Source organism: Rousettus aegyptiacus, unplaced genomic scaffold, assembly GCF_014176215.1.
Source record: "Rousettus aegyptiacus isolate mRouAeg1 unplaced genomic scaffold, mRouAeg1.p scaffold_m13_p_1, whole genome shotgun sequence".
Lineage (NCBI taxonomy): Eukaryota > Metazoa > Chordata > Mammalia > Chiroptera > Pteropodidae > Rousettus > Rousettus aegyptiacus.
The window spans coordinates 12,977,665-13,004,195 of record NW_023416284.1 but is presented as its reverse complement, the minus strand read 5'-3'; the positions used below and the strand labels follow the sequence as shown (position 1 = coordinate 13,004,195).

The 26,531-nt window shown below is 34.8% G+C and overlaps 1 protein-coding gene across 4 annotated transcripts in view; it reads left to right on the top strand.

Moving 5' to 3' along the window:
* USP48 (ubiquitin specific peptidase 48) overlaps window positions 1-26,531 on the top strand; it is a 65,004-nt gene that overhangs the window by 10,606 nt on the left and 27,867 nt on the right. For 2 of the 4 annotated variants that reach the window (XM_016149255.2, XM_016149254.2), the window contains exons 2-14: window positions 3,851-3,971; window positions 5,003-5,159; window positions 7,901-8,028; window positions 8,335-8,459; window positions 8,973-9,081; window positions 11,272-11,405; window positions 12,081-12,163; window positions 15,422-15,601; window positions 18,258-18,386; window positions 19,201-19,350; window positions 23,543-23,740; window positions 24,868-24,982; window positions 25,594-25,724. In XM_016149255.2, the coding sequence (XP_016004741.1) occupies window positions 3,851-3,971; window positions 5,003-5,159; window positions 7,901-8,028; window positions 8,335-8,459; window positions 8,973-9,081; window positions 11,272-11,405; window positions 12,081-12,163; window positions 15,422-15,601; window positions 18,258-18,386; window positions 19,201-19,350; window positions 23,543-23,740; window positions 24,868-24,982; window positions 25,594-25,724 (1,760 nt within the window). Of the gene's footprint in view, window positions 1-2,333; window positions 2,353-3,850; window positions 3,972-5,002; window positions 5,160-7,900; window positions 8,029-8,334; window positions 8,460-8,972; window positions 9,082-11,271; window positions 11,406-12,080; window positions 12,164-15,421; window positions 15,602-18,257; window positions 18,387-19,200; window positions 19,351-23,542; window positions 23,741-24,867; window positions 24,983-25,593; window positions 25,725-26,531 lie in introns of those variants that run through there. The other 2 variants (XM_036229783.1, XM_016149256.2) reach the window with 2 other exon arrangements.

Here is a 26,531-nt window from a genome sequence, read left to right as displayed (position 1 = left end):
TGAACATTTTATGAATTTTTAGATGTGAGTATTCTCAAAGTTATTACCAGTGATTCTTCCTTAAAGATTTAAAATTAAACCACATAGATAAAAGCCTGATTTTTTCTTTTTACCTTACTCCCCACAGAAATGATGACTAACAAGTACCATCGATTTCCACTCTGCATCATCTCTTCAACTCTATAGTCATCTTATGTTTCAGATTCTCATTTCTCATCTCTTTTATTATAAGGGTATCTCCTTTAAATGTCTCTATGTCACTGCTTCTCCCACCCCAGTGGATAGGTTAGGGGTGCTGATACTCCACACAATCATAAATCCGCTGTATAACTTTTGATTCCCCAAAAACTTAATAGCTTCCTGTTGACGAGAAGCCTTACTGATAACATAAACAGTTGATTAACACATATTTTGTATGTTATGTACTATATTCTTACAATAAAGTAAGCTAGAGAATAGAAAATGTTACTGCATTGTATTGAAAAAAAATGCCATGTAAGTGGACCCATATAATTCAAATCCTGTTGTTCAGGAGTTAACTGTATTTGTATTTGGTTTTTTTTGAAGCAGTTTTAGACTAAGGACACATGATTTTTTTGTATGGAGGGGAGGAGTGAGGACAAGGAGAGCCTACTTTTTAAGTTGATTTTCTCTATTATTTTGCTGTCAGAAACAGGAGACTAAAATCTTAACAGTTCCACTGGAGTCCGTTTCTGAGAGAGTGATGTGTGTGTGTTTGATGCTTAGGAGAGGGCCTGTCTCCCAGCCAAATCGTGTGAAAAAGTCTTACCATATTCTCTGTCCAAGAGGAGGAAGCAGGCATGAGACGTGATATTATACCTTGATAAGCAGTTTTAAAAGAACGGGCTCCTACTTATTTTGTTTTAGAGGTACACTTTCATTCTAGTTATTTTTTTTCTATCTTAAAGGCCCTTGTAGTCCAATCCTGCTAGTTGTCTTTTTTTTTTTTTAAGTACCTTCTTAGTAAATTCTTGCCCCTATTCCAAGGAAAGTTTTTGGGTTACTTTCCCCACTTATTGAGTCAGATTTTTTTTTTTTGGGGGGGGGGTTTGTTTGTTTGTGTCATCTCTTGAGAGAAGAGAAAAATTACTTTTATGTAAAAGGGGTGATTTTTTTTTTTTTTTTTTTTTTTACTGTCAGCATTGTAGCTCCCTTATAGTAATCCTTGCCTATTACAGATGAGTTATAGGCACAAAAAATAACTCTTTTTAGACCCTCCTCCACAGAATCAGTCCTACTTTTACTTTTTTAGTAAGTTATTTTCCAACTTGGCTTTGACATAAACCTGACAAAACTGCTCTTAAATTGGCCAAACTTTTTTTCATTTTTATTTTTTTAAAGCCAAGAAGACAGTATGTTTAAGCAGAACATTAAAAACAAGTACTTATTTTTGGAATATGTAGTACACGTCATAGTTCTAAGTCTGAAAGGTATGAAAGGCGATGGAGGCCATAGAAAGCCTTTTAATTTGCAGCTAGCGAGTACAGAGGTGAGCATCTTTAGAGATGGTTTCCAGTTTATATTGTGTCCTTTGTCTAGACAAACAGGCCTATCATACCCATTGCTTTTTTCAACTGATCATATTGTTACATATCAGTATTAAAAATTTATCCTCCCTACTACAATAGATTCCATTGTTTGGTTATATTATTTATTTTTATCAGTTTCCTATTATTGGTCATTTATCGTGTTTCCAGTCTTTTAACTGCTATCAATAAAGCTTTAGTGGGTAACCTGAAATATTCAGAACATAGTGACCTGATAATGTCCTTTATAATTAAAGAAAATTCAAGCTCATACGTTGCATTTGGCAGTTGTGTCTTTTTAGTCTCCTCTAATCTAGAATGATTACTCAGTATTTCTTTGTATTTTTGTGAAACCGACACTGGAAAAGTACAAAACTCTTATTTTGTAGAAAGTTCTCAACTTGAGTTTAGCTAATGTTTCCCTTTAGAAACATGCACCAGGAGGTGCACGCTATCAATTAGACCCGTTACTGGCTACCTTAACTTCGATCACTTGGTTACGGTGGTATCTGCCAGGTTTCTCCACTCGAAGTTAATATTTTTCCTTTTGTAATTAATAAACAACGTGTGCTGAGATGCTTCGAGACTACGTAAATATTCTATTATTTCTCGAACTTGGCTACACTAGCTACCATTGATGATTCTTTCCTGATTCTTTTATTCTGATAGATGACAAATGGTGATTTCCTAATTCTGTCTTTTACTTAGATAGTTGGCTTTCTTCTGTAAGGAAGAGATTGCCCATCTACTCATCCACCCACCCCACCACCCGTCCATTCATCTCACTAGAGTTGTGCTTTATTCAGTAAGTTATTTATTGTTATTTATTTTGCTGTTCAAATTGTTCCAGAGTAGGCCACTGGGAGCTCTGTTTCAGCTGTCCTTTTAACATGTCCCCATCATTCTTTGAGTACATCCTTACTTCTTGGGCACAGAAACTTGATCTGTGTTTATTTTGTACTTTCCCTGCCAGTCCTTGGCCACAGCCATTTGTCAAAGGAGTACTGGGTTCTTTGAATGGGGGATAGTTAGAAATCAAAATCTGTTTGCTAGGTGTGCTCATGTGTATTGCTTTTAGGCCTTCAGTTGACAAAAAGCCATCCTGCTTAGGCTGCCCAATCAAAGTTAAACTTCAGATAGACAGCAATACATTTTTAGTGTAAATATGTCTTTTATCTGAAATTTTGATAACTACTAACCTGTATTTAACTGGCACCCCTAATCTACCTGTGTCCATATATTAAGATCTGTGAGTTTCGGCGTCTCTCTCTCATTCCTAATCAATACTGCAGGGTTCATTTTATCCTTCATCCCTTTGTTCTTTGTCACTGTCCTCTCCAAATCTTGAGTCCCTTTGTCTCCTGTGTATTTTCTTGTTTGTTCAGTTGCAGAATGTACAAAAAGTTCAGAATCCTTTACAGGTGTCTCAGAAAAGGAAACCGTTAGAGCTTGGCATTTGTTCCTCTTGTCTTTAGCTTAAGGAAGGACACTACTAAATGAGCTTTCTGATGACTGGGTTCAAGTTGCTTGGGTTAGTGCCCCATTCCCTTCTTTCAACGTGGATATGTTATTCAATTGAAATGTGTTTCCGTTTGTGTTCAATTTAGGGCTCCCCCATTCTCTGTGCATGTGTGTGACATTCACATGAACCCCAACTTAAAACATGTTCAGAGAAGTGTTACTTCTTTTTTTTTTTTTTTTACTCTTATTCCAGTAGGTAACCAATTTCATTAGTTTTGTCCTTTTCGTGTTTCTCACTGCTCAAATTAGCAGACACGTGGATATTTTATTTATTTACCTATCTTTTTACACACAAAAATAGCATGCTATAGATGAGTCATTAGCACTTTGCTTACTATATATCCTGGAAATTACTCCAGTTCAGAGAGCTTGTGTTTTTTGTTTTACAGTTGCATAGTTCTCCATTATGTGTGCATACCATATCCCCTATGTTTGGTTACTTGGATTGTTTCCAGCATTTTGCAATTACAATGCTGTAATGAATAACCTAGAGCATGTGTTTTTGCACCGATGAGATGTAACTTTAGGGTGAATTTTTAGAAATGAAATAGCTAGCTGTATATGTAGATTTGTTAGAGATTGCAGAATTCTTTTCCATGAGTCCTATCAGTTTGCATTCTTATCAGCAGTAAATGAGTTCTGGTTTTCCACCACCCCACAAACTGAATGTGGAGATATGCTTTCTCAGTTTCACTAATCTCATAGATGAGAAATAGATAAATGTTATTTCATTATAGTTTTAATTTGCATGTTTCTTAAAGTAAACTGTATTTTATTCATAGACGAAACTGCAAAGGAAATCCGAATTGCTTGGTTGGGATTGGTGAGCATATCTGGTTAGGAGAAATAGATGAAAATAGTTTTCATAACATTGATGATCCCAATTGTGAGAGGAGAAAAAAGGTAAGCCATCATTTTTAAAGTGACTTTTTAAAAAATTTACTTATTTATTTTAATTAGTTTCAAGTATACAGTACATTGGTTAGACTAAAGTGATTTTATATGGTTTTCCTATGTTTGTTTATTTTGTTTTCATTTCATTTTGTCCCAAATCAGAAACCATTACTGATTTCAGATAACCTGTCTAGCTTTAAGATAAATAATGGAATTTAAGATTCTAAACTGCTTGAATTGGAACAGATCTTTATGGTCTGCTTAACAATAGGTAACTGTGATCCATTGAGCCTTTAAATAATAGTTTTTGTTTAAATGCTAATTCTATGTTTGCTTTAATGTTATGTGTTTTATTTTGAACTTTTTAAAGTCGAAAGGAGGTAGTAAATCAAGGAACAAGCCCCCATAATGATATTACTTTGCTTTCTTGAGCCTATTATATATATTATATAAATAACAGATAATTTTACTTTTTTTAGTATACATTAATATTTCCTAATCATAAAGCCCGGCATTTAAAAAGTCATCAACTGTATTATGTATTTTCTGTGTTAAAAATAATGATTCTTTATAAGTTCAGAAATTGTCATCCTTATATCTTTGGTAAAAGTTGCAACCAACTCTCCTTGTACCCCTTCTCCCAGATCAATAGGGTTGAAGTTTTTTTCATTCTTCTGGATACTGTTAGTTTAAGAATATAGAAAATGAACAAACTTTAGGTGCCCACTTTCAAAACTGATCTTTCCTAGAGCCTACTGTTGTCATTTTAGATTAAGTGGCTGGAGAAGACTAGAAGATGACCAGAAGACTAGAGATGAGCTTTGGCGTTGTCCTAATCTTTTCCAGTCCTGTAGTCAACCCAAGTGGGGCTTTCATGAAAATGATGCCCTACCCCTGGCCTAGAGAGGCTTAAGGTTGTACCATGTTGGTTGCGACAGTTGTAACAAAAATTTTAGTCTGAAATTTAAAAAATAATGTTTATATATTTTTTTATTTAAAGGGAAATTGATTTTCTATCTGTAAATTTTCCACTTTCGTAGAACTCATTTGTGGGCCTCACTAACCTTGGAGCTACTTGTTATGTCAACACATTTCTTCAAGTGTGGTTTCTCAACTTGGAGCTTCGGCAGGCTCTGTACTTGTGTCCAAGTACCTGTAGCGACTACATGATTGAAGATGGCATCCAAGAAGAGAAAGGTCAGTGGGGATGGTGTGGGAAAGGCTCCCTTCTGTGTATATTAACAGCAAGGTTACTTCTAAACCAACCAAAGAGAGGAAGTTACTTTTGAGTGCTCCTTATGTGCCAGGCACAGTGCTAGGGCCTTTATAAACATTGTTAGGTTCAAAATTGTTTTCCTCTTTATCACAAAATGTCTAATATTCTAGTGAAGGAAATACATTTGGTTATTATGTACCTTACAGCTGTAGTTTTTTTTATATAATATGCTGTGATTGTAGTCTATTTCTAGTGATTGATAAAAATCAGTCAATAAAGCAGACAAGGTTACTCTTTTGCCTACGTTGAGAGACTTAATAAATACTTCAGTGTAACTCCAATCTTTTGTCTTTGTTCTCAAATAAGCTCACTTAGATGATAACCTCTAAAATTAAGATTAAATTCACCAACCTTGGCCAAATCAGCCACTAATGTGTGACTGGGCTCATTGCAGATTTAGACAGAATCAGTTTCAAACTGTTTCTACCAGAATTACTTCGTTTTTTTCATGCACAATATGTGTATTGTTATTCCTAGTTGGTATTAGCTAGTATCAGAGATTATTTTTTTCGAGATGGAACTTTCACGGAATGAACCAAATTTTTCTCCTTCTCAGAGTTGGGGGTGATGGTGGAAGGAGTGAGTGTCTAAGGTTACATATGTTTAGGAGTGCCACGTTGGGGACTTTCAACTCTTGTTTTCATATATACATCCTGTGCTGTCTTTTATATGATCTGATTGCTCAGAGGAAGAAAACTCAGGATTTGTAAGCCCCGCATTTTCTCACAGCCCTCTAGACCATGGTAATACTTTAGAGTCTTGGTCCTTGTTAACGGTAATCTTTGCTTCAAAACAAAGGGCTTAAAAATTCTTAAGTTGTTACCCCCAAAATTATAGTTCTGATTATTTAAATCTGGATGATAGTGTGTTAAGTATTGAAGGTAATAGTGTATGTAAAAGGTGAGTCATATAAAATATATCATTTTTAATTTTTAGCGTTGTTTCACTGAAGTATAAGTTTACCAATGAGAAGAAAGTTAAATAATAAATGAAAACTAAAATTCTGTTTCATAGTGATGTGCCATGGCCTTCTTTGGACATTGTGGCTTCAATGTATGTCTTCAAGAAATTTTTCAAAAATTTTTAAGCATACAAATTTTAATATTTCACCAAAGTTCATCACCTTGTTCTCTGATAAGAGTGTATGTACATTTCTGGTATTATCTTTACAGGCACAGTGCAGGAGAGTGGAAAGGGTTTATGTTGGAAATGATGGGATCTGAATTCTAGTCCCAGCTCAACCACTCCCTTATCTTACAGATAAGAAAAGTAGCAGCAGTGGAGTATGAGTTATTTAAGATCTTATGGAGTATATAACCTGTAAAATAAGAGGGTTGGAGTAGATACAAACTTATCTTGAATAGCTTTTAACAGCCTGCAATGCCTTTGCACCCCAGAAAGTAAGCTTTTTATCTTTATTTTAAAAATGAAATATTAATTTCTTAAAAGTCACCATTGATAATAAAGAGATAAACCATCAGAGTGCGATCAGGAGACAGAAACTACACAATAATTTGAACAGAGAAAGCATAGAGAATTATTAACAAGAAGTTAGAATAATGGGGGAATTGGGTAGTAAGAATTAAAGAAGACTTGAAAAAATAACAGAAGTAGCAGACATAGGGAGCAGCCACTAGCCCTGGAGCAGAAAGAGAGTACCCACAGAGGAGTCCCTGACCTCTGCCGCTCAGACCTGAGACCCAGACCTCTTTGGAGAGAGCACTGACAGGGCTCACTGGATGGCCAAAAGGGTGCCCCAGTGGGGGACTATGCTGGAAGCTGTCTCCTGAAAGATGCTGGGCCTTGGAACCCCCGTGAAGTGACCTGAGAGGGTGTCCAGGAGGTCATTCACAGGGTGGTCATTCAAGAGGAAAAGCCTCATCGGAAGCATCCCACTGAAGCTACCAGAGAAGGTACCAAGGGAAGCTGCTGTTCCTTTGAACCTGGAGTCCTTAGGAGGCTGGACCCCTCTGGAGTCTGATAGAGGCACAGTCCAACCATCTGGTGCCCTCTACTGACAAGACTTGACTTCGAGCCAGCTGGCAAAGGAGAAATATTTGCAGAGCTCATCTCTGTTATCACAGAGCAGGCAAGGAAGGGTGGATTTGGACCTAAGAGGCCATAAATTGATAACTGGCACAGAAGATAATATTCAAGTCTTTAAGGGCCCTTGAGATTTATGCTTCCTATTTGCATACCTTCCCCCAATTAATTAAAATTTACAGCCTGAAAATTCTAGAATTTTTAACAGTAAATCTTCATTCAGGTCTGAATATCTGCTTCAGATTCCTGTTGCTTGCTCTATATACGGCAAGTCCACATTCATGAGATTATATTAAAGTGCTTGGCCATCTTATGCGAATGGTAAATATAGTCTTTATTGCTGGAATGGATGTTTCATTGTGATTTGACACTCTAGAAGCTAGTCATGATTGTGATTGTTGTCCTGTGTGTATAGCCTTTTGCCTTAGGGGATGCATATAGGCAGCCATGGTTGCCTCATTACTTCCAAAAGATGTGATTACTAATTTGTTTTTTTTTTTTTTAATTTAAAACTAATGAAACACTCTGTAGTTGAGATGTAAGGGTGTTTATGTTCTCATGTGAAAAGGAAGTCTTTTAAAAAGTAGCAGCTTTTAAAAAACAAACTTTTTCTAAATAGATTATGAGCCTCAAACAATTTGTGAGCATCTCCAGTACTTGTTTGCCTTGTTGCAAAACAGTAATAGACGATACATTGATCCATCGGGATTCGTTAAAGCCCTGGGCTTGGACACAGGGCAGCAGCAGGTAAGAACCCTTGATTTTTTTAAAATATAAAAAGTTATCCAAGCATTTCTTAGAACATTTATAGAAGGAAATAAAGTGAAATGCTTTTTAAAAACCTTTTCCTATTTTGAATTAGCACATTTATTTACTGTTCAGTATATTGCACATTCTCCTTGATCTCATATCTGAAAATTCATATGTAGGCACAAACTAATAGAAAATGCTTGGTTCAAAGTACAGATAGTTTCTGTAATACTTATACTATTTATAACAGAAATTGAAAAGCAAGATGATTTTTCTTTTTATTAACCCACACTTGTGTTATAGGATGCCCAAGAATTTTCAAAGCTCTTTATGTCTCTTTTGGAAGATACTTTGTCTAAACAAAAGAATCCAGATGTGCGGAACATTGTCCAACAGCAGTTCTGTGGGGAATATGCTTATGTAACTGTGTAAGTGTGTTACAGCTTTTTCATGGTACATTTTATTCTAAGACAGTTGATCGTGTTATCTAATTTTCAGTTCAGTTCCAAGTTATAGCTTTAGAGGGTTATCATGGGACCTGAAATATTTATAGCAATACATTGCCATGGGAATGCGTAAACAACTGACTTGATAATTGCAGTTGAACCCGTCCAGGTGTTGGGAAATGTGTGTGGTTGAGCTCTTGCCTTTTGTTTTTCGGCTGTGGTGTCAGCTAAAAGCATCAGGTCGGAGCCAGCTAGAATACCAAGGGTAAATGTGAAATAACTCTTAAAAACTTGCCTAATCATAAACTACATGGCCTTAACCAATCATAAACCAATCACCTTCTGTTTTTATTTTTTAAATCTACATAGTATAAACAATTTCTGTGAAGGAGAACTTAGGTAATAAATGCTTTCCATATTTCTAGGGTGTAATACAGTAGAACTTTATTGTTTTTCCCACTCTGATCTTAATTTTATCACTCTATTTTATTATAGTTGCAATCAGTGTGGCAGAGAGTCTAAGCTTTTATCAAAGTTTTATGAACTGGAGTTAAATATCCAAGGCCACAAACAGTTAACAGATTGTATCTCGGAATTTTTGAAGGTATTCAAATTTTGGTGTATATGTTATTTCTGCTCATTAACAGTTAAATACTATTCTGAATGGTTTTTTGATTTAATGGATAAATTCATTATTTCAACTTTTTCTACATATGAAGTGTCTGTTTATGTAATGATCTAAAAGAAACTTTGTAAATTATAAAATGTTGAAGGAGGCTGCTTCTCAAAACAATCTTTGGCTATTCAAGTCATTTTATTTGTAAAGTTATGTATGTGTAAAATCTTATTGTGTAATGATTGGCGATAGTAGAGTATTAAGGAAATCTAAGCTCTGTTACCATAGAGTAATTTACCTTTTCATTTAACGGGAACTAGAATGTGTTGAATGTAAGTATATTTTACATCACTGTGGTCATTCTTCAACCCTGCCACTCAATATCTCTACTTTCTGTAAGCTTATATAGAGATCTGGAAGTGGTTCCCTTTTGTTCTGAGTAGAAAAGCTGCTAAGAGGAAACTTTTGTTATCAAGGAGGAACAGACACATAGCATAATAGACGAGCTTATTATAAAGCTTTCTTAAAATATTTTTCTACTACTTTAGCACAACTATTTAGTATGCTTGACGTACTCATTTATTGAATTCATTCAGTTAAATATCAATCGAGTGGTTACTACTGTTGAGGCACTGTTTCAGCTATTGGGGATAACCATAACAAAGACAAAACATTTTTGCCTTTAAGCAGCTTATAGTATAATGGTGTTGGGACCAGGAAGGGACAATAAATATAAGTAAAATATTTAGTGTGTCAAGTATAATAAGTGCTATGGAGAAAATAAAGCAGGGAAGGGGGATAGAGTATGTGGTAGGGATGAGGATGAGGTCGGTTGCAATTAGGAAATGATGGAAGGTGACGGAGTGCCATGCAAGGACTGGAGAGTGTTTGGGTAGATGGAGTTCAGTGTGGCTGAAGAGAATAAACAAGGGGAGAAGGACGGAAGATGAAGTTGCAGAGGTAACTGAGGACCATTTCAGATAGGGCTTGCTAGACCTTTGTCAGAAGTTTCACTTACTCTGAGATGAGATGAGATGCCATCGGAGGGTTGTGAGCCTAGGAATGATGAAACCTGTTTTAACTAGATAACTGGGTGCTATCTTGAGAATAGGCTGATGGTGGGGCAAGGGCAGACAGGAGGAGTCGATGACTTGGACCAGGGGTTAGCCGAAGTGGTGATAAGTAGTGTTTGGATTTTAGATATATTTTCAAAGTAGAGCTGATAAAATTTGCAGATTGGATATGGAGAGAAAGAGGGGAGTCAAGGATTACTAGGTTTTGACCTGAGCAACTGGAAGAATGGAATTGCTATAGCCGAGATGTGAAGGACTGTGGGAGAAGCAGACTTGGGAGAGGAATGAGGAGATTGTATTGGGGTGTGCTACATTTGAGAACCTATAGTTAGGGGAGAAGTCAGGGCTGGATAAATCACCAAGGGAGTGAGAGAGACAAGGACCAAAGACTGAGCCTTGGGACATTCAAACGTTAAGAGATCAGGCAGATGGAAGCAGCTGGCAAAGAATGCTGAGGAGGAGGACTGACTGGTCACTGAGTTTAAGAGAAAAGCAGGTGAATGTGGTATCTTTGAGCCAAGTGAATAAAGTGATGGTGCCAGTATTGTATTGCAGTAATCTATACGAAAAAGCTATTACAGAAACAAAAAGGAAGAATTTAAAAAGGAACTACTACCATTAGGTAGAACATTAAATTTTCCTGCACTTCTCTTTTAGCTTTGTCTCATCAATGTCTGTGTGTGTGTGTGTAAATTTTGCATATATAGAATTCTGTATTCTGGTGCCCATGTATAGTTTGCACCCATTTTCTCTGTTTTTAAATTTTACTGCATCAAAGTACATATGATATTCTTTTTAAAACCCACGTCCTTAAAATTCCCAGAAGTAGGATTATCAAGACAAAGGACCTAAAAAAGACTACTTTAAAAAATCTTATATTTTGGAAGGATGCACATCAGTTTTAAATCATTGTATACAAATCGATAGTGTTGCTGCTAAGCAGTGCCTTTTACCTTAGATGTCCTTCATTATTTATAGCAACTTTTAAACAGTTTGATTGGGAGCTATTAATTAATGTGAAATTATACTTTACATCAGAGATTAGATCACTTTTTAAAAATCCACATTCTAATTTTTTTAACTAATATGTCTTGTTCCTTATCAGGAAGAAAGATTAGAGGGAGACAATCGATACTTTTGTGAAAACTGTCAAAGCAAACAGAATGCTACAAGGAAAATTCGACTCCTTAGCCTTCCTTGCACTCTGAACTTACAGCTGATGCGTTTTGTCTTTGACAGGTAAATATGTACAAGTAGTGGTGTTTATTATTCATTGGGAACTAATACGTACAGATTTCACTGTAGACAGATAAGATAATAAAATGATTATAATTTGAGACTTTAGGTTCGAGGATAAAAGGTATAGATGGAGCCTGTCGTTTCGAAATGCCAATATTTTGTGATTTTATCACAAAATTGCTAAAGAAGCCAGCCATATAAAATTGAGAACTAGAAAAGTAGAGAATCCTTATTTTTTAAATTATTTTAAAATGTAAAGGAAAAGCAAACATTCGGGTAGAAACTGAATTGCCATGACATTCTGTATTATTAGCACTAGAATGAAATTTCTACTCATTACAATATTCCCCACTCTCATGGGAATATATCTTTTATAATTAAAATCAATGTTTGCATATGTCCATTTCTTCTATAAAAAATCAGGAGCATCCATGATTTGTGATTAAATCAAAATGCCTAGAAATATTTGGAATTAGCACTTTAAATGTATACTTTTTAACTGATTATTTGCCAATTCTAACGTAGTAGTATGTTTACTTATATAGGTTTTTGAGCAAGATTGCGAAATGAAATCTACCTAGCTACAATAGAGTTTATTAAAATGGCTGGATAGAGCTTATACATTGTTTTATGATTGTTTTAAATATAAATATAATTAGTTTTCCTCTTGGTTAGGCAAACTGGGCATAAGAAAAAGCTGAATACCTACATTGGCTTTTCAGAAAATTTGGATATGGAACCTTATGTGGAACATAAAGGTAATATTTTTACCGAACAGTGATAATTAAAATGCTCAGAGACTGTAAGTTGTTATCTACTTGTGATGAATACAAAATAGTACTCCTAAACTATTGGCTAATGTCTCGGAACAATGGCTTTTTAGGTGAGCTGAGATGTTACTTCCATTTTCTATGAGTAAGAATATAACAAAGATTAGATGGTTCATCAATATCTACATAATTAAATGTATAAAAGAATAAAAAATGAAAAAAGATTTCACTGTTCCTGAACCCACACATGTTATTTTAGTGTGAATAGTATATCTGTAATTCTTCAGAGTAAGCCTCTAAGCTGCCTCCATTAATATTTTTTTCCTTTAACAATTTATCAAAAACGTTGGGCAGCATAATTGCAATGTGTGTGTTATAATTCTCGATATATGTGACCACTGATAAGTTCTAGGATGCTGTGAAATAGTTTAAAGATAAGTTCTAGGATGCTGTGAAGTAGTTTAAAGAAGAAATAATTGACTACATTTTCTTCTGGCAGTCTTCACTTAGCAAACAGGATGATTCTTGTCAGAGAAAACAAACACCTTGCCCTTCCTGGAAGGACTGTTTGATTTTCCTTTCAAGATTGATCTTACTGCTTATGAAATTTTTAATATAGAAATTACGTAATAAACTGTCTCTTTTGGTAACAAGGTTTTGGAGGCAGCTTACGGTAGAAACAAGCCATACAACAAAACCTTTAAGAGAAATTATTGGGGCAGTTGGCTAACGATGTATATAATATTTAAGCTTTAAAATGTATGATGCAAAAAAGTAAAATAAAATTTAAAAATGTATGGATGCTCTGTCAGTACCGTGGTTGAAAATTTGGACCTCCCTGGATAAAGGAAACAGCTACAGATTTTGCCACTGGACTTTGTTACTGTTAAATTTGGCTGAATAAACAAACGTAGCTGTACTTCTCTTTATATAGTAGTTTGCTTCCTGCCTCCTTTGTTCAGGTGATTGTTTGAAATTAGAGGAGTCTGATAGATTAGTGGTTACTCCAGGGCTGGAAATTTAGATCTGAAATCAGCACTTTCCTTGACTCCACTATTTGATTTTGAATAGTTGTTCTTACCGTTGTTATTAAATTTATTATATTTTTGTCCAATTTATACTATAAAGAGAATAAGAAAGATATTTACAGATAAACTTGATAGGTTAAAAAGCACATGTAGAAATATTCAATTTTGGCATGTTGGTTTGCTAAATGTAGTAAACTCTTAGTTTTTAAAGAAATAAAAATTGGCTTATTTTAGAACCGTTAACTAGAACTTGTAAAATTTAATCCAGTAGATTATAGTTATAGGCCTGTCTTTCATAGGCTGTTGAAATGTTGCTATATAAATGTACTACCTTATATGGGTAGAATACTAAAAACAAATTAACTTCTGCTATAATTGCTCAGGGTTCATTCTAGATAATTTGGAAAATAATACAGAAAGCATAAGGAGGATAAATAAAAACATCCTGTAGCTGATTACCCAGACAACCAGTATTTGTATTTTTCTATATTCTTATTTGCATGTGTCTGCACACACATATCCACACAAAGCTGAAAAGATGTATCTAAAAGATGATCTTTTTGTAAAAGGACAATTGACTCATTTCTTTAAATAGTGAGCCTGCAAATATACAGACATCTGTAGACTGAGGGATCCTCATTCCTAAACAGTTAGCACCTGACTCTAACTCAACTCCTGCCGTATTTCTTAGGGATGTTAATATCCTTGTAAGAGCACTTCAAGAGTCTGGTGACTGAATAAAATACATAGAATTTCAGAAGAAACCAGTTATATTTAAAAATAAAGAACTGAAACCTATTAACAAAACACTAAGGCAAATTTGTGATGTAATCATATAGATGCACCAAAAAGAAGAGATTCCAGTGGCTGATAAAACTACCATCGTTCTAAGTAGAAGAGTATAAAATCTGGTTATCTGCAATAGTGCTGATAGGAACATTTTTGTGGTGTCTTGGTAATAGTTATAGTTAATAGTTACTACTTATTCTTCTATGATTTGTTGTCATTAATTTAGGAAATACTATTAAGAACTTGTAGATGAGTTAATCAGTGTATTTAAAAATATTTAAAAATATTTTTATCTTGCCAGATATTTATTTCCTGCTGGGGTGGGTTTGGGTCCAGGTATTAATCTGCATTACTGTGTCCTCCACTGAGCTACAAGAATGCAGGGACTTTGTCCTTTCGGTCATTCCTGTATCCTCTGTGCTTGAAATAGTATCTAGCTGCTTATTACTTGTTGAATGAGTGATTGACTAGACCTTCTGACTCACTGCTTGCAGTTTTTAGGAAATTATTTGAAGAAATTGTCAAAGATATGTGCAAAGATTTTTATTACAAAGATAATTATTGTTTATATTGACCCTAAAATGCTACCAGTTTATATGTCCAACAATATGGGAGTGGTCCAGTATATTGTTATGCTTGTACATAGTCATTATAATTTTTGGAAGAATATTCAATGGAACAATGTTAATGATGTATTTGTTAGGAAAAAACTGAAAGTTTTCAGTTTTAATAGCAGTTATGTCTCTGGGATTACTAATGAGTTTTTAAAATTTGTTTTGTGATTTTTAATAATAAAACATATTAGAAGTGATCTTTTCCCACAATATATAATTTCCTCTCCATAATTGGTTTAAGTTTAGAATCTAAAAGATTTTTTTCAAACTTTAATATACTTTGTTTTAAAATGTAAATATTCATTCATTTGCCGACATTTTAATGTATGGATAAAGCCTCGCATAAACCACTTGCTGTGATTTGTAGGTTTTGTTTATTTAAAGTGGAATAGGAACTGAAAATATGAAGAAATCTGAGGGCAGAATCATTCTAGATTTTTTGTTTTCCTTTTTCTATAAACAATAGTTTTGCACTCAAGTCTCATTAGTTTATATAATGAATTTTTGTAAGGTGGAAAATACCAAGGGTTTTTTGGTCAGTATATGGCTCAGCCAGTTTATGTAAAAGGACAAAGAAGAGCAGAGTATCTCTGTAGCTCTGAATGCCCAGAATGCCCCAGTTTTGTACAGGTAGTGGAGAGGTGATACAGCTTAGGACGTCCACATAATTTTATAAAATGAAACTTTTTCACTCTTAGGTGACATGTTTTGAATTCTCTCAGCTACTTAAAGAATCATACTCATTATAGTTCAGGTTCAGGATACAAGAAGACACATCGTTATATGAAATTTCTTTCACTGTCCCCCTTCTCCAGGTGGTTCCTATGTGTATGAACTCAGTGCAGTCCTCATACACAGAGGAGTGAGTGCCTACTCTGGCCACTACATCGCTCACGTGAAAGATCCACAGTCTGGCGAATGGTACAAGTTTAATGACGAAGACATAGAAAAGATGGAGGGGAAGAAATTACAGCTAGGGATTGAGGAAGATCTAGGTAAAACCTTTAAGTTGTGAGTGCCCTTTTAAAATATAAATTTTTTTTTTACCAAAAATATTTGTGATAAATTATTACGGCCCAAGATTGTTGTGGACTATCAAGGATATTTGCATTTCTTAAACATGTGAAATTTCTGAACATCTTTTATTAGCAGCATTTGATTTTTTTAAAAATGTTTTTGCTCCAGAGATAGTTTTCATAGTTCACGTTTTCAGTACCATTTGAAGACAAATATTTAATTTGCAATTACCAGGTTAATTGCTTGGGAGGGGAGAGGATGGTGAGTATTGGTAAAAATGATGAACAGTGGATTTAGTACAGTGGGATGTGTAGTCTTTTTCTTTGGGTCAGGAAATTTATTTTTGCAAAGTAACTATAGCAATGGAACTTTGCTCCAAGAAGAGTGTCTACTCCTCCCTGTTAAGTGTCTGATCCCATCCCTGGCGCAGTGCCTCTGTGGGGCGGAAGCTGCTGTTTTGTAGTGATGAGGTCTGCCATAAAAAGCACTTCTTGAAATAGTATCCTAGTACGGACCTCTCATCACCGCAGTTTTCTTAGGGCAAAATGCCCATTTATCCCCTTGAAGGAGTGAACAATTTTAGTAAGATCCCTCTTGGTTGAGGTTTTCATCACTTTTCTTACCATGTTTATCATTTTGGGATGAGGTTCGGATTGTGAGATCTAAATAAGAGAAAAAGAATGAGTGAATGGTGTGTGTCTCCTGCCACTGTGCTTCTTAGTGGATCAGAACCACTTTTCCAATGTGTCAGACAGGGAGGAGGAGCATGGCAGTGGGGGTTGGCCCTCAAAGTCCAAGGGTAGTCTTTCTACACATCTTTGTGTGGTGACCAAATTCTTGTTATGTAGTATATTCTATTTCAAAATCACATTTAGATGTTTATAGACATTCAGCAGTATTGCTTCCATGTTACCTAAATAGTCAAGTTCTTAGCATTTGCTTATATTTTTTCTCACTGTGATATTTTTACTAGGAATGAAATTGACACGTAGCTTTAAATTGTGAATAATTTAATTTTGATTTTATTTGACGTTCATTAAAGTTTATTTGATCTGGTTTTCAGTCAGAATTGTAAGATTAAAAGCATTGTTAAGGTTGTCCTATTTGCTACATATAGGTAGTCCTAAATTTTAAAATAGTTAAAGAGACTCCAGGCCAATCAGGATCTCATTCCAGTGTTTTAGTACCCCTCATTATTTATTATGTGCAACTGACATTGCAGCTTTCATTTGTTTTCTTATAAAAAATATAGAAAAGTCTCTCATTAAATAAATTACTCATTTATTATTGTATTCTATCTTGAACTTTAATGAATCATTATATCTTCCACTTGTACAGAGTAATGAACCGCTTAGGTCTTAATACTTTTCAGTTACAAATGACTGACCTCCTCTTGGCTGTACATGCTCCTGAGATTTTAAATCCCTGTGACAGTGGTCTTCAAACATTTTTGATCCTGTATTCTTTATAAGACTGTTGAACAAATTCGCATTCCTTTTGCACATTTTAAAATCCAACATTTATCATAAATTTAAGTAACTCTAAGTAATGTAATTCTGACATATAAATAGTAGAACTGCAACATCACTTTTAAGAGTATTCAAATGAAATTAAGTAACAGATTTGGTACCTTCATCCTTTTTTTAAAAAGGTAAATGAACTGGTCTTTTTTCATAGCAAGACATTTTTAATGCTTTTCTTTTCTCTTGTATTTCTATTACACTGATCCTACAGAATTTTGTTCTAATGGAATATACTAAGTTTTCTATAACTATAAAGCTCTAAATTCTTAAAAAGTTTTTAAAATTACAAATATCACTACATATTTAATTAAACCAATACAAATAAATTTTAAAAAGTTAAACACAAAAAATTTGTTTTTAATACATCTTTTAATGGATGAGACTTTTTATCACTGGGTGAGAAATTATGCCTTTCTTTTGTAAAGTGGGGGATGGATGACTGAGAAAGGAAAGGTGGAAACCATCAATGAAACCTCAGCTTTGAGGCCAATTAAGTTTTAGAAAAGTACACAGTGAATTAAAAGTGTAGTGATTGATTTTCTCAGAACTGTCCATGACTTCATACCCCTTGGAATGTTACCCTGGGATGCACAAACTCAATTTGAAGATCACTGTCATGTGGTATATTTACTATGTAGAACACTTAATGTTTCTACTTGCTACTGAACTCATAGAGATGCATAGCTAATCTTTTTGCTCATTAATGTTTCATTTCATTTTTTGAGGATGTCATTTTATTTCTATGGACAGTTAAGTCTGGATTTATTTTTATGATTTAAGACTAACACTCAAATAATGTTGTAGTACTCTTTTTTTGTTCCAAGTTTTTCCTCATGAAAAACAATATTTACTTATCTTTTAAATATGGAATATGGCAGCCAAGGGGGATAGGATAGTACACTTGTTTAAAGATTCAAACATCTGTAGAACCTGCTAAATTTGTGTTGCCTTTTAATGTTTTAGATCCATGTTAGAGTATCTTAAGTGTATATTTTAGGGATTGTTTTCTGTGGCCTCCCTCATCCCTGTACCCCACTTGCCCCCCACCCGCGCAAAAGAGTAAACAAACTAGGCATCCTAATTTAGTCATATTTTGGTTTCCCTACCTCAGCAGAACCTTCTAAGTCCCAGACACGTAAACCCAAGTGTGGCAAAGGAACTCACTGCTCTCGAAATGCATACATGTTGGTTTATAGACTACAAACTCAAGAAAAACCCAACACAACTGTTCAAGTACCAGGTAAGCAATTTTCCAGGATTATGTAAGGCAAATATTTTAGAATACCACGTACAAAGATCAATGACAAGAACAGATTGCTTTTATTTAGTAATATAGGTTGATTGCATATGGTAAATATCGGTGAAAGTAGATATAACCACAAATTTGCTTTAAAGTAGTGAGTTTTTAAAGTGAAGAGCCTTTAACAGAAAGAACTATTCCACTGACCCCCTCCCACCTCTGACAAGAAAGTAAAAGCCATTAAAAAAATCTCATAGGGAGGTGAACACAGTGTAAATATATATATATATATGCCTTACTGTTAAAACGTACAACTGAAACATACTGGATTTCGTTAACCAATGTCACCATAAAAAATGAAAATAAAAATAAATCCTATAGGTAATCAAGATATGTATTTAAAGAGCAATTTGGTTCAAATGTGTGAGTTTTAGCCAGTTATTTATAAATTTTCTAGATTTTTTTTTTTTTTTAAAGGAAGAATTGCTCCTGGCCTGAAGGCAGCCTTGAGATTTCATCTCACCTAATATACTGTTCTATTCTCTGTGGCACCATCGATTTTGAAGTTGCATTTCCGAGCCATTGGATGGTTTGGGCTGGGTGATGATATCATGGCGAATCAGGTGGAGGGAGTCGCATTCTAACATCTGTATTCAGGTTTACTTTTGCCTTCAGGTTGGAGGTCTCTAACAGAAAGGGAGACCACAAAAGGATGCTGCCACCAAAATCTTAGCCAATATTCGATATAATTTAAAGATCAGCAGTGTTCCGTGTCTAGAAACAGGATAATGTTATTTTTTCTTTGTTTGAACAGCCTTTCTTCAAGAGCTGGTAGATCGGGATAATTCCAAGTTTGAGGAATGGTGTATTGAAATGGCTGAGATGCGTAAGCAAAGTGTGGATAAAGGCAAAGCAAAGCATGAAGAGGTTAAGGAGCTGTACCAAAGGTTACCTGCTGGAGCTGGTCTGTAAGATATTCTGGGACAGCACTGTTGCCATTGAGTGCCTTGTTTCTTTTATGTTCACAAATGTATATGAACAAACTTTACTCTTTCTTATAACCCATTAATGCCAGCTTATGTGCTATAAAATTGCTGTGTAAACCAGCAATAACTTGATGTGTAGAATCAAGCATATAATGTATATAATACTTTTCATTATCATGTACTTTTTAAAAAATGAGAAGTGCTTAATTTATAAGGTTTAGGTCAGTACTCTGGTTATGACTCTTAAAGATATTTCTATTTTGTGAGATATTAACTTGTTCTTAGAAAAGTGTGATTGGGTTACTGTGGAAGCAGCTCACCCATTCTATTTCCTTGCATACTTTGTACCCTCACGATATGAACAGGCATTCTTTTATATGAATACTATCTTTTTATGATGCTATTAGATTAATTTGAAATTTAATATCAAATGTCATGCTAAGAATAGGAAAATGTTTTTGCTGACCTCTAATTTCTTAAGAAGTGTCCCACATAATTTAGCTCATCCCTTTACTGTATGTGTTTATACAGTTTACCTAGTGCTTCAAAAAGAAAACCTCAGCTTTTTAAGGCTGACATGCCATTTGTAATAATATTTTGTCTTTGCCATTTCATAGACATGAATCCCCCGTAACTAATTCCTACTTAAAGAAGAGAGGCAATTTAATCCTAATTTTAGAAAATAAATACTCAAGCATAATTGTATTTGTGGTTTTTGTCTTTTTGGTAATATTTTACATTACTGCTATAATTTTAAACAAAAGATGGATATAAATTGCTAAATCTGGAGGAATAGCTCTTAAAAGTTTTTTCAAAATGACATCTTAATTTGATTCTGACCTTTCTTTTGTAACCTGTTACTCTCACTTTGTCCCAAGGGTTGGGATTATCCTAAAGAATTAGACTTTAATTTTACTGGACATGTTTTGGAAATGAACATATGATTCAAAGCTCTAAATTTACTCAAGAATTGGGACCTAGAAATCTATTTTTTGAACTTTATTCACAGTTTTCATTATTCACGGAACAAGAGAAAGGGATTTACTGGGTTTGAAGTGAAATGCTTATGGAACCACTCTTTAAAATGGCACAGCCCAAAGATGCAGTGTGTCCAGTTAACGCATACTTGTGGTTCTCTTGGCTATTTTCATTCAGTCTAAAAGAACCGATGCTTATGTTTTTAGAATATAGCCATGTAACCAATACTCTTACCAATTATGAGCTTTACACTTTTTTCTTAAGTTTTTGCAGTAAATTTACATAGCAGAAATCCATGTTGTCCCAAAATGTTGTAAAATTTCAAAGCTAATGACCATGTTTTTGTGCTGCCATTCGAAGTCTTCTGTTTCGCATTTTCTGAATCTCCTTCGTGAACATTATTTAAAGAGTCACTTATCCTAAAATATAAATCTCACTGGGAACATTAACCTTTTTGGCTCTTTTAATTTAAATTGAAATAACTTATCTCTAAATAATCTTAAATTATCTCTGGGTAAAGTGTTTCAGATGTTTTTGGTGACTCTGTCTTCCCAGACTTCATCATTCCAAAAGAAAATTCCCTGTGTTCAAAACCTGGGAATTAAAAAAATTATGAATAACTTTGAATCAAAATGTACATTTCCCCGTAGTAAGTATTTTAACAGTTGCTCTCCTGTTTGTCAGATGCTTGAGATTTTATATAGTTTGTTATCTCCTATTTGATAATTAGAATGCTCATCCCTATTTGGTAATTGATTTATCCAGGCTTTTGGAAGATGACGCTTAGGTGGTTTGCTGAATCACAAATAATAGAGAATGTTTTTGAGAACCTGCCAGGAGTCTGTCTCTGACACAGAAAACCTCTGTAGTGTAAACACCTTCCACAAGCAGAATCTGCCTTAACTTGTACTAGACCCTGCATTCAAGGGACACTGTGGGCAGAGATTGATACAGCTCTTTATAGTAAAGGAGATTGAAAATGGAAGGAAAGATGTGACCACAGTCGCTCTTTCTTCCATGGATCCTCCAGTACATTGCAGTGGCTTCGCAAATCTGGAAACCTGGCTGAGTTAATAAGTGTGCCGTTACATCAGAGTTACAGGCCCCGTCTCCACTCTCTTCCTTCCTCTTCTTACTATAAAACCATACACGATATTTCTAATCTTCATTTCATACATTGAATTAGTATTTAACTACTCAAAACCAAAACAATAAGCTTCACTTGGAAGTTTTCTGTGGGACTCCAGTAGGAGATTAGAAAATATTGCCTTGGACTAGCTGCCTTTGAGGGTTGCTATTGTATGGGGCGGGGTTATAGTCACCTGGGCTTTGAATCCACAGACCACCCCCGTGGCAAGGAGTGCTTTGTGCACTTTTAGTTTTCCTAGAATTCTTCCCTTGTAAGGGTCCGGATTCTTGTGGCTTATTTTTTCAGTTAAGAGTTGCACGTTTTGTCCTCTAGTCATCCTTCCCCAGCTACTAGGGAAATAACACCTGGTAAATTCTTGAATGTCGCTCTGTATCACAATTGTGTTTTCCCTCCTTTGATAGCCTTCAAGTTACTAAAAATTTTAATCTATGTAACTGTATTTGTGAAAAGATTAGATAGGCTAAAACTTTCATTTTGTTTTCTTAGGAGGAATTTATCTTTGTATTCTTAAGATATCCAGTGTACTCTGTCCCTGCTAGATTAAACTTGATAAGTGGCAAATAAAATTGAGAGGTATTTTAAATTGAATTAACCATATCATTATGTATTGTGAAATGCCACAGCCATGTTACCTATACTGAATCTTAAGGTCTCCTCTTTTATATATTGTGTGAATGTATAATTAATTTTTCTATATCTCTTTTCTTCCAAAAAGCTCAAAAATGCTTCACATAGCTTATCTTTTACATTCAACAACATCCCTGTGAGGTAGGTAGAAGGCAGGTATTATTACCTTCATTTTACAGATAAAAGACCTGAAGCATAGAGTTTAAGTGACTTGCTCAAGTTCAGTTTCTTGGTGGCAGAACTTGGATTAGACCTTGGTCATAACCTGCAGTCACCAGCTCTTCTGTAGCTGCAGCAGAGCTGATCAGTCAGAAGTCTCTCAGTTGGTGATGTACCATTTTAGCACAAATAAGGATCCACCAATTCTGAAATTTTTTTGGTAAACATCAGAATAAATGTTTTATTTAAACTAACAATGGAAGTTAGTTTCCTAGATTTATACGGAGAAGTATAAAATTGGTCAAAATGGGCTGTGAGTTGAATTGTCTATCCCTCAGATCTCATCAGAAGTAGTACATAATTACAAATACATCAATTCAACCTCTGTATGTTTTCTTCTATGTTTTATGCTGGGACTCACTGGAGCTCTTTGTAAGTAATCAAAGCTGGCCCTTTATCTTTAATTTTGGCTTTTAGGGAATTCAGGGACTCTGTTTTCCCAAACTAAAACATATGCTGAGGTGTTTCGTTTCGTCTCAATTTTTGCAACTCCAAAATTGACGATAATTTAGTTCTAGTGTATTTCATCCTGCAATTTGTTTAAAATAGCTTACTTTCTTGAAATACATAATAATGTAATGAATAGGTCATGATATGGATTTGAGTGTGGACTTCAAATACCTTTTCATTGGTGTCAGTATCATCTTGGATGGAGAAAAGTCCAGTGGGCTTGTAAAAGTGCGATTAGAGCTTCTGATAGGTTAATTTCTAACTTAGAACTCAGTCAGGCTTCTCCTTTTAATTTTCAGATGTGTATCACATATTGACGAAAACTGTTGATGAAAATTATTTGTGGAACAAATCTAGTAGGAGATGAGGTTGTGTGATTTGAGCCAGTGTGGAGTGTGGCTTGTGGTCAACCATCATAGTGTCCTGATCAAAGCTCTGCTCTGCTATCAAGCAAGACACTTGTCTCTGTGGATAGCTCTCGGGTAGAATGTGGTTAATAATACCAGCCGATCTCATAGGGCACTGTGCAGACTGGTCCCTGTTGTTCCCAGCTCCTTGAACTCAGGAGAGAGGTAGTTAAATGGAGCTTTGTGTCATACTCATCAAATATCCTTCCTAAACAATGATTCTTCTGATTCTGCTAACTTTGGACAGAGTTTGCATTATCTTTTGAGAAAAATGAATGTATCACTTAGTTCAAAAAGCTGTAAAAATACATAGGCTCTTTCCTTTGTTTTCTTCCTCAGAGCCCTATGAATTTGTCTCTCTCGAGTGGCTACAAAAGTGGTTGGATGAATCGACACCTACCAAGCCTATAGATAATCACGCCTGTCTGTGTTCCCATGACAAGCTGCATCCTGATAAAATATCAATTATGAAGAGGATATCTGAATATGCGGCTGACATTTTCTACAGTAGATACGGAGGAGGACCAAGACTAACTGGTAATTTGAGGTGTCTTCTCTACAAAAAAAAAAAAGAGAGAGAGAGAAATGCTTAAAGTTCTCATCATACAGTCCTTATGATCATCTGACCAAATTATGTTCAGCCAGATGTTGCTTACACTTAACAGAAAGGATTTGCTAAATAAAGAAGTTAAGCAACATTATATGTGTTGTATTTAAACTATTAGAACAGAAACCGATACTTTTTCTTTAAGGCAGACAAAATAGGATACTTCTAAGGAAATCATCTGGTAGTTTTTCATTACTTTATATAATACTCTTCAAAGAATTTGAACCTTGAGCTGGCTCATTGCAAGTCTTATGCCTTCCTGCTATGGTGACTTTTAACAGTGTGAGATCTACAGATTGTTATTCAGCTTATGAATGGGAGCTGGTTTATTTCACCCTGAATACAACCAACCACGTAGAGTCCGCAGTCTTATTTGGTTCTGGTTGCCTCTCCCCATCACATTTTTCTTTTTAACAAGCAGCTGGCAACCCAGCTTCCCTTCTAATCTGTAGATGAGTCTAATAAATGAGATTATGCAACCACCACCGTTTGCCCTAAATTAAATGCTATTTTTTGATTGTATACCACTTTCTGCATAAAAACTGGCATTTAACTACATATTCAGTCCTTCTCTTGTACACATCTGGAGTGTTGCTTTTTAAATTTCTGTTTTTGATTTAGAATTAGTAAACTGTGCAATGAGATCTTTCAAAGAATCATTTTCATACGATCCCTAGAATTGTGTGTTTTAAATTGGGCCCTTGATTTTTCTTTGCCCTTTCGTGTTTTATGCTTTGTGCTTTGAAGTATTCCAATAGTTAATACCCTTAAACAATTAACAGATACATGACTGCCCCAGCTTACTTAGGGTCTCAATTATTTGATTATGGTCTTGTAAATTTTGCATCTAAACCTTGTAAAATATTGTGCTTAATGGTAAAGATAGTTTTAGCATATACACATTTCATCTCATTGATTTTTATGTAGATAACATTGTTAAGATATATTGTAATTTGCTGTATTGTCAAAATTTGTGATTTCTGTTTTGCAAACATTTTCCTAACAGAATTCTCTATGTAAGTAAACTATATTTCCTTTTATTCTCTCTTGCCCCTAGTGAAAGCCCTGTGTAAGGAATGTGTGGTAGAACGTTGTCGAGTGTTGCGTCTGAAGAACCAACTGAATGAAGATTATAAAACTGTTAATAATCTGCTAAAAGCAACAGTAAAAGGGTATGTTCCACAGTGTATGTCATTTAGGATAAATTGAAAAAATTTTAAGAGGTAATAACCAAGTAGTTGATTATTTACAGATAATAGGAGTTGGGATTTTTTGGAAGAAAGGTGAGTGATGAAGTGGATAGCTGAGCCAGGTTAAATTTTGCAGATTGTCACTGTAGCAAAAAATAAAGCTGAGTCACATAGCCTTTGTGACTGTATTCCATCCGTTAGAAAGATAGAAGCAGAGATATGGATCTGAGGCCTGACCAAACCAAAGCAGGGTTGATAGAGACATTGTTTGTAGACGTGGATGTTTATATGTGAGTGCCTCTTAAAGGCACAGCTGTATGTAGTTGTGAATAGTAATCAAGTGAAAGAAAACAGCCAGTTGATTGGTGTGATTGACATGAATGTAAATGTGTGTTAGGAGCAGCAGGTAAGATTTAGGATGGAAACAAAATATGAATTCAATAGTGAGGAATAAAACTGGCCAAAATGAGGAAGTGAGTTACAAATATTGTGTATACAGCAGATTTTGAGTGTAATTCATTTTAGCTGTGACATTTGTAAGAAAAGGGGAGAGGACATTCCTTGCATGTTTTCTCTTTCTCTCTGCTCCTCAGCAACGATGGATTTTGGGTGGGAAAATCCTCCCTGCGTAGTTGGCGCCAGTTAGCTCTTGAACAACTGGATGAGCAAGATGGTGACGCGGACCAAAGCAATGGAAAAATGAATGGCAACAGCTTGAATAAAGGTAACGTCTAAAACTGGAGGTGGTAGTGAGCTATACCACAAAACTCTAAACATTCCTTTTTAAAATTACTAAAATTCATTTAGTAAAATTGGTTTCATTCTCATCCATGTAATTTTAAAGATAATTTTTCATAGAAAAACCTAAAGTTCTCAAGAATGTGTCAAAACAAATAAAGAATTTTTAAGCTATTGATACTGAGCAAGGGTTCAGCAACTCACTTGAAGAATTCTTCATAACCTGGCATGCGTTGGGCGCAAGGTCTCTAATCTACTTAATCACATGCAAAATTAATTTTAATTTTGCTCCAGACTAAAATTTTTAAGAAAGGTAATTCTACTGCAAATTGCATAGTACGTTTCGGTTATAGACTATCTGTCACAGTTACCAGCTGCTTTTGTCAAGTAGAGGAGCTTATACTATACTGTGTTTTTCATCTTAGGAGAGAAGGCAGCTTGTGTAAGTCAACTTTTAACTGTTTTTTAAGACATCAAGGGAACTTAGGAGATAGAAACTATTTTTAGATTTAAAATGTAAGCAATGATTTAACTTATTTTTCTTATCTCCAGATATTAGTAATTACATACGGATTTATCATTTTAATATTCTTAATCATTTTACTAAAATACTTTCTATCTTCTGCATTCAAACATGTTATATCATTTAATTTTACTTGGTGTAGGTCCTCATATCACTACCTTACTTTCTGAGAAAATAGAAACACTAAAGCCACTATTAGTTTTAAGCTGTGAATTTTAACATTTTTAAATTTGAGGAGTTTAAATAAATTCTGAGAAATTGCTGGATCAG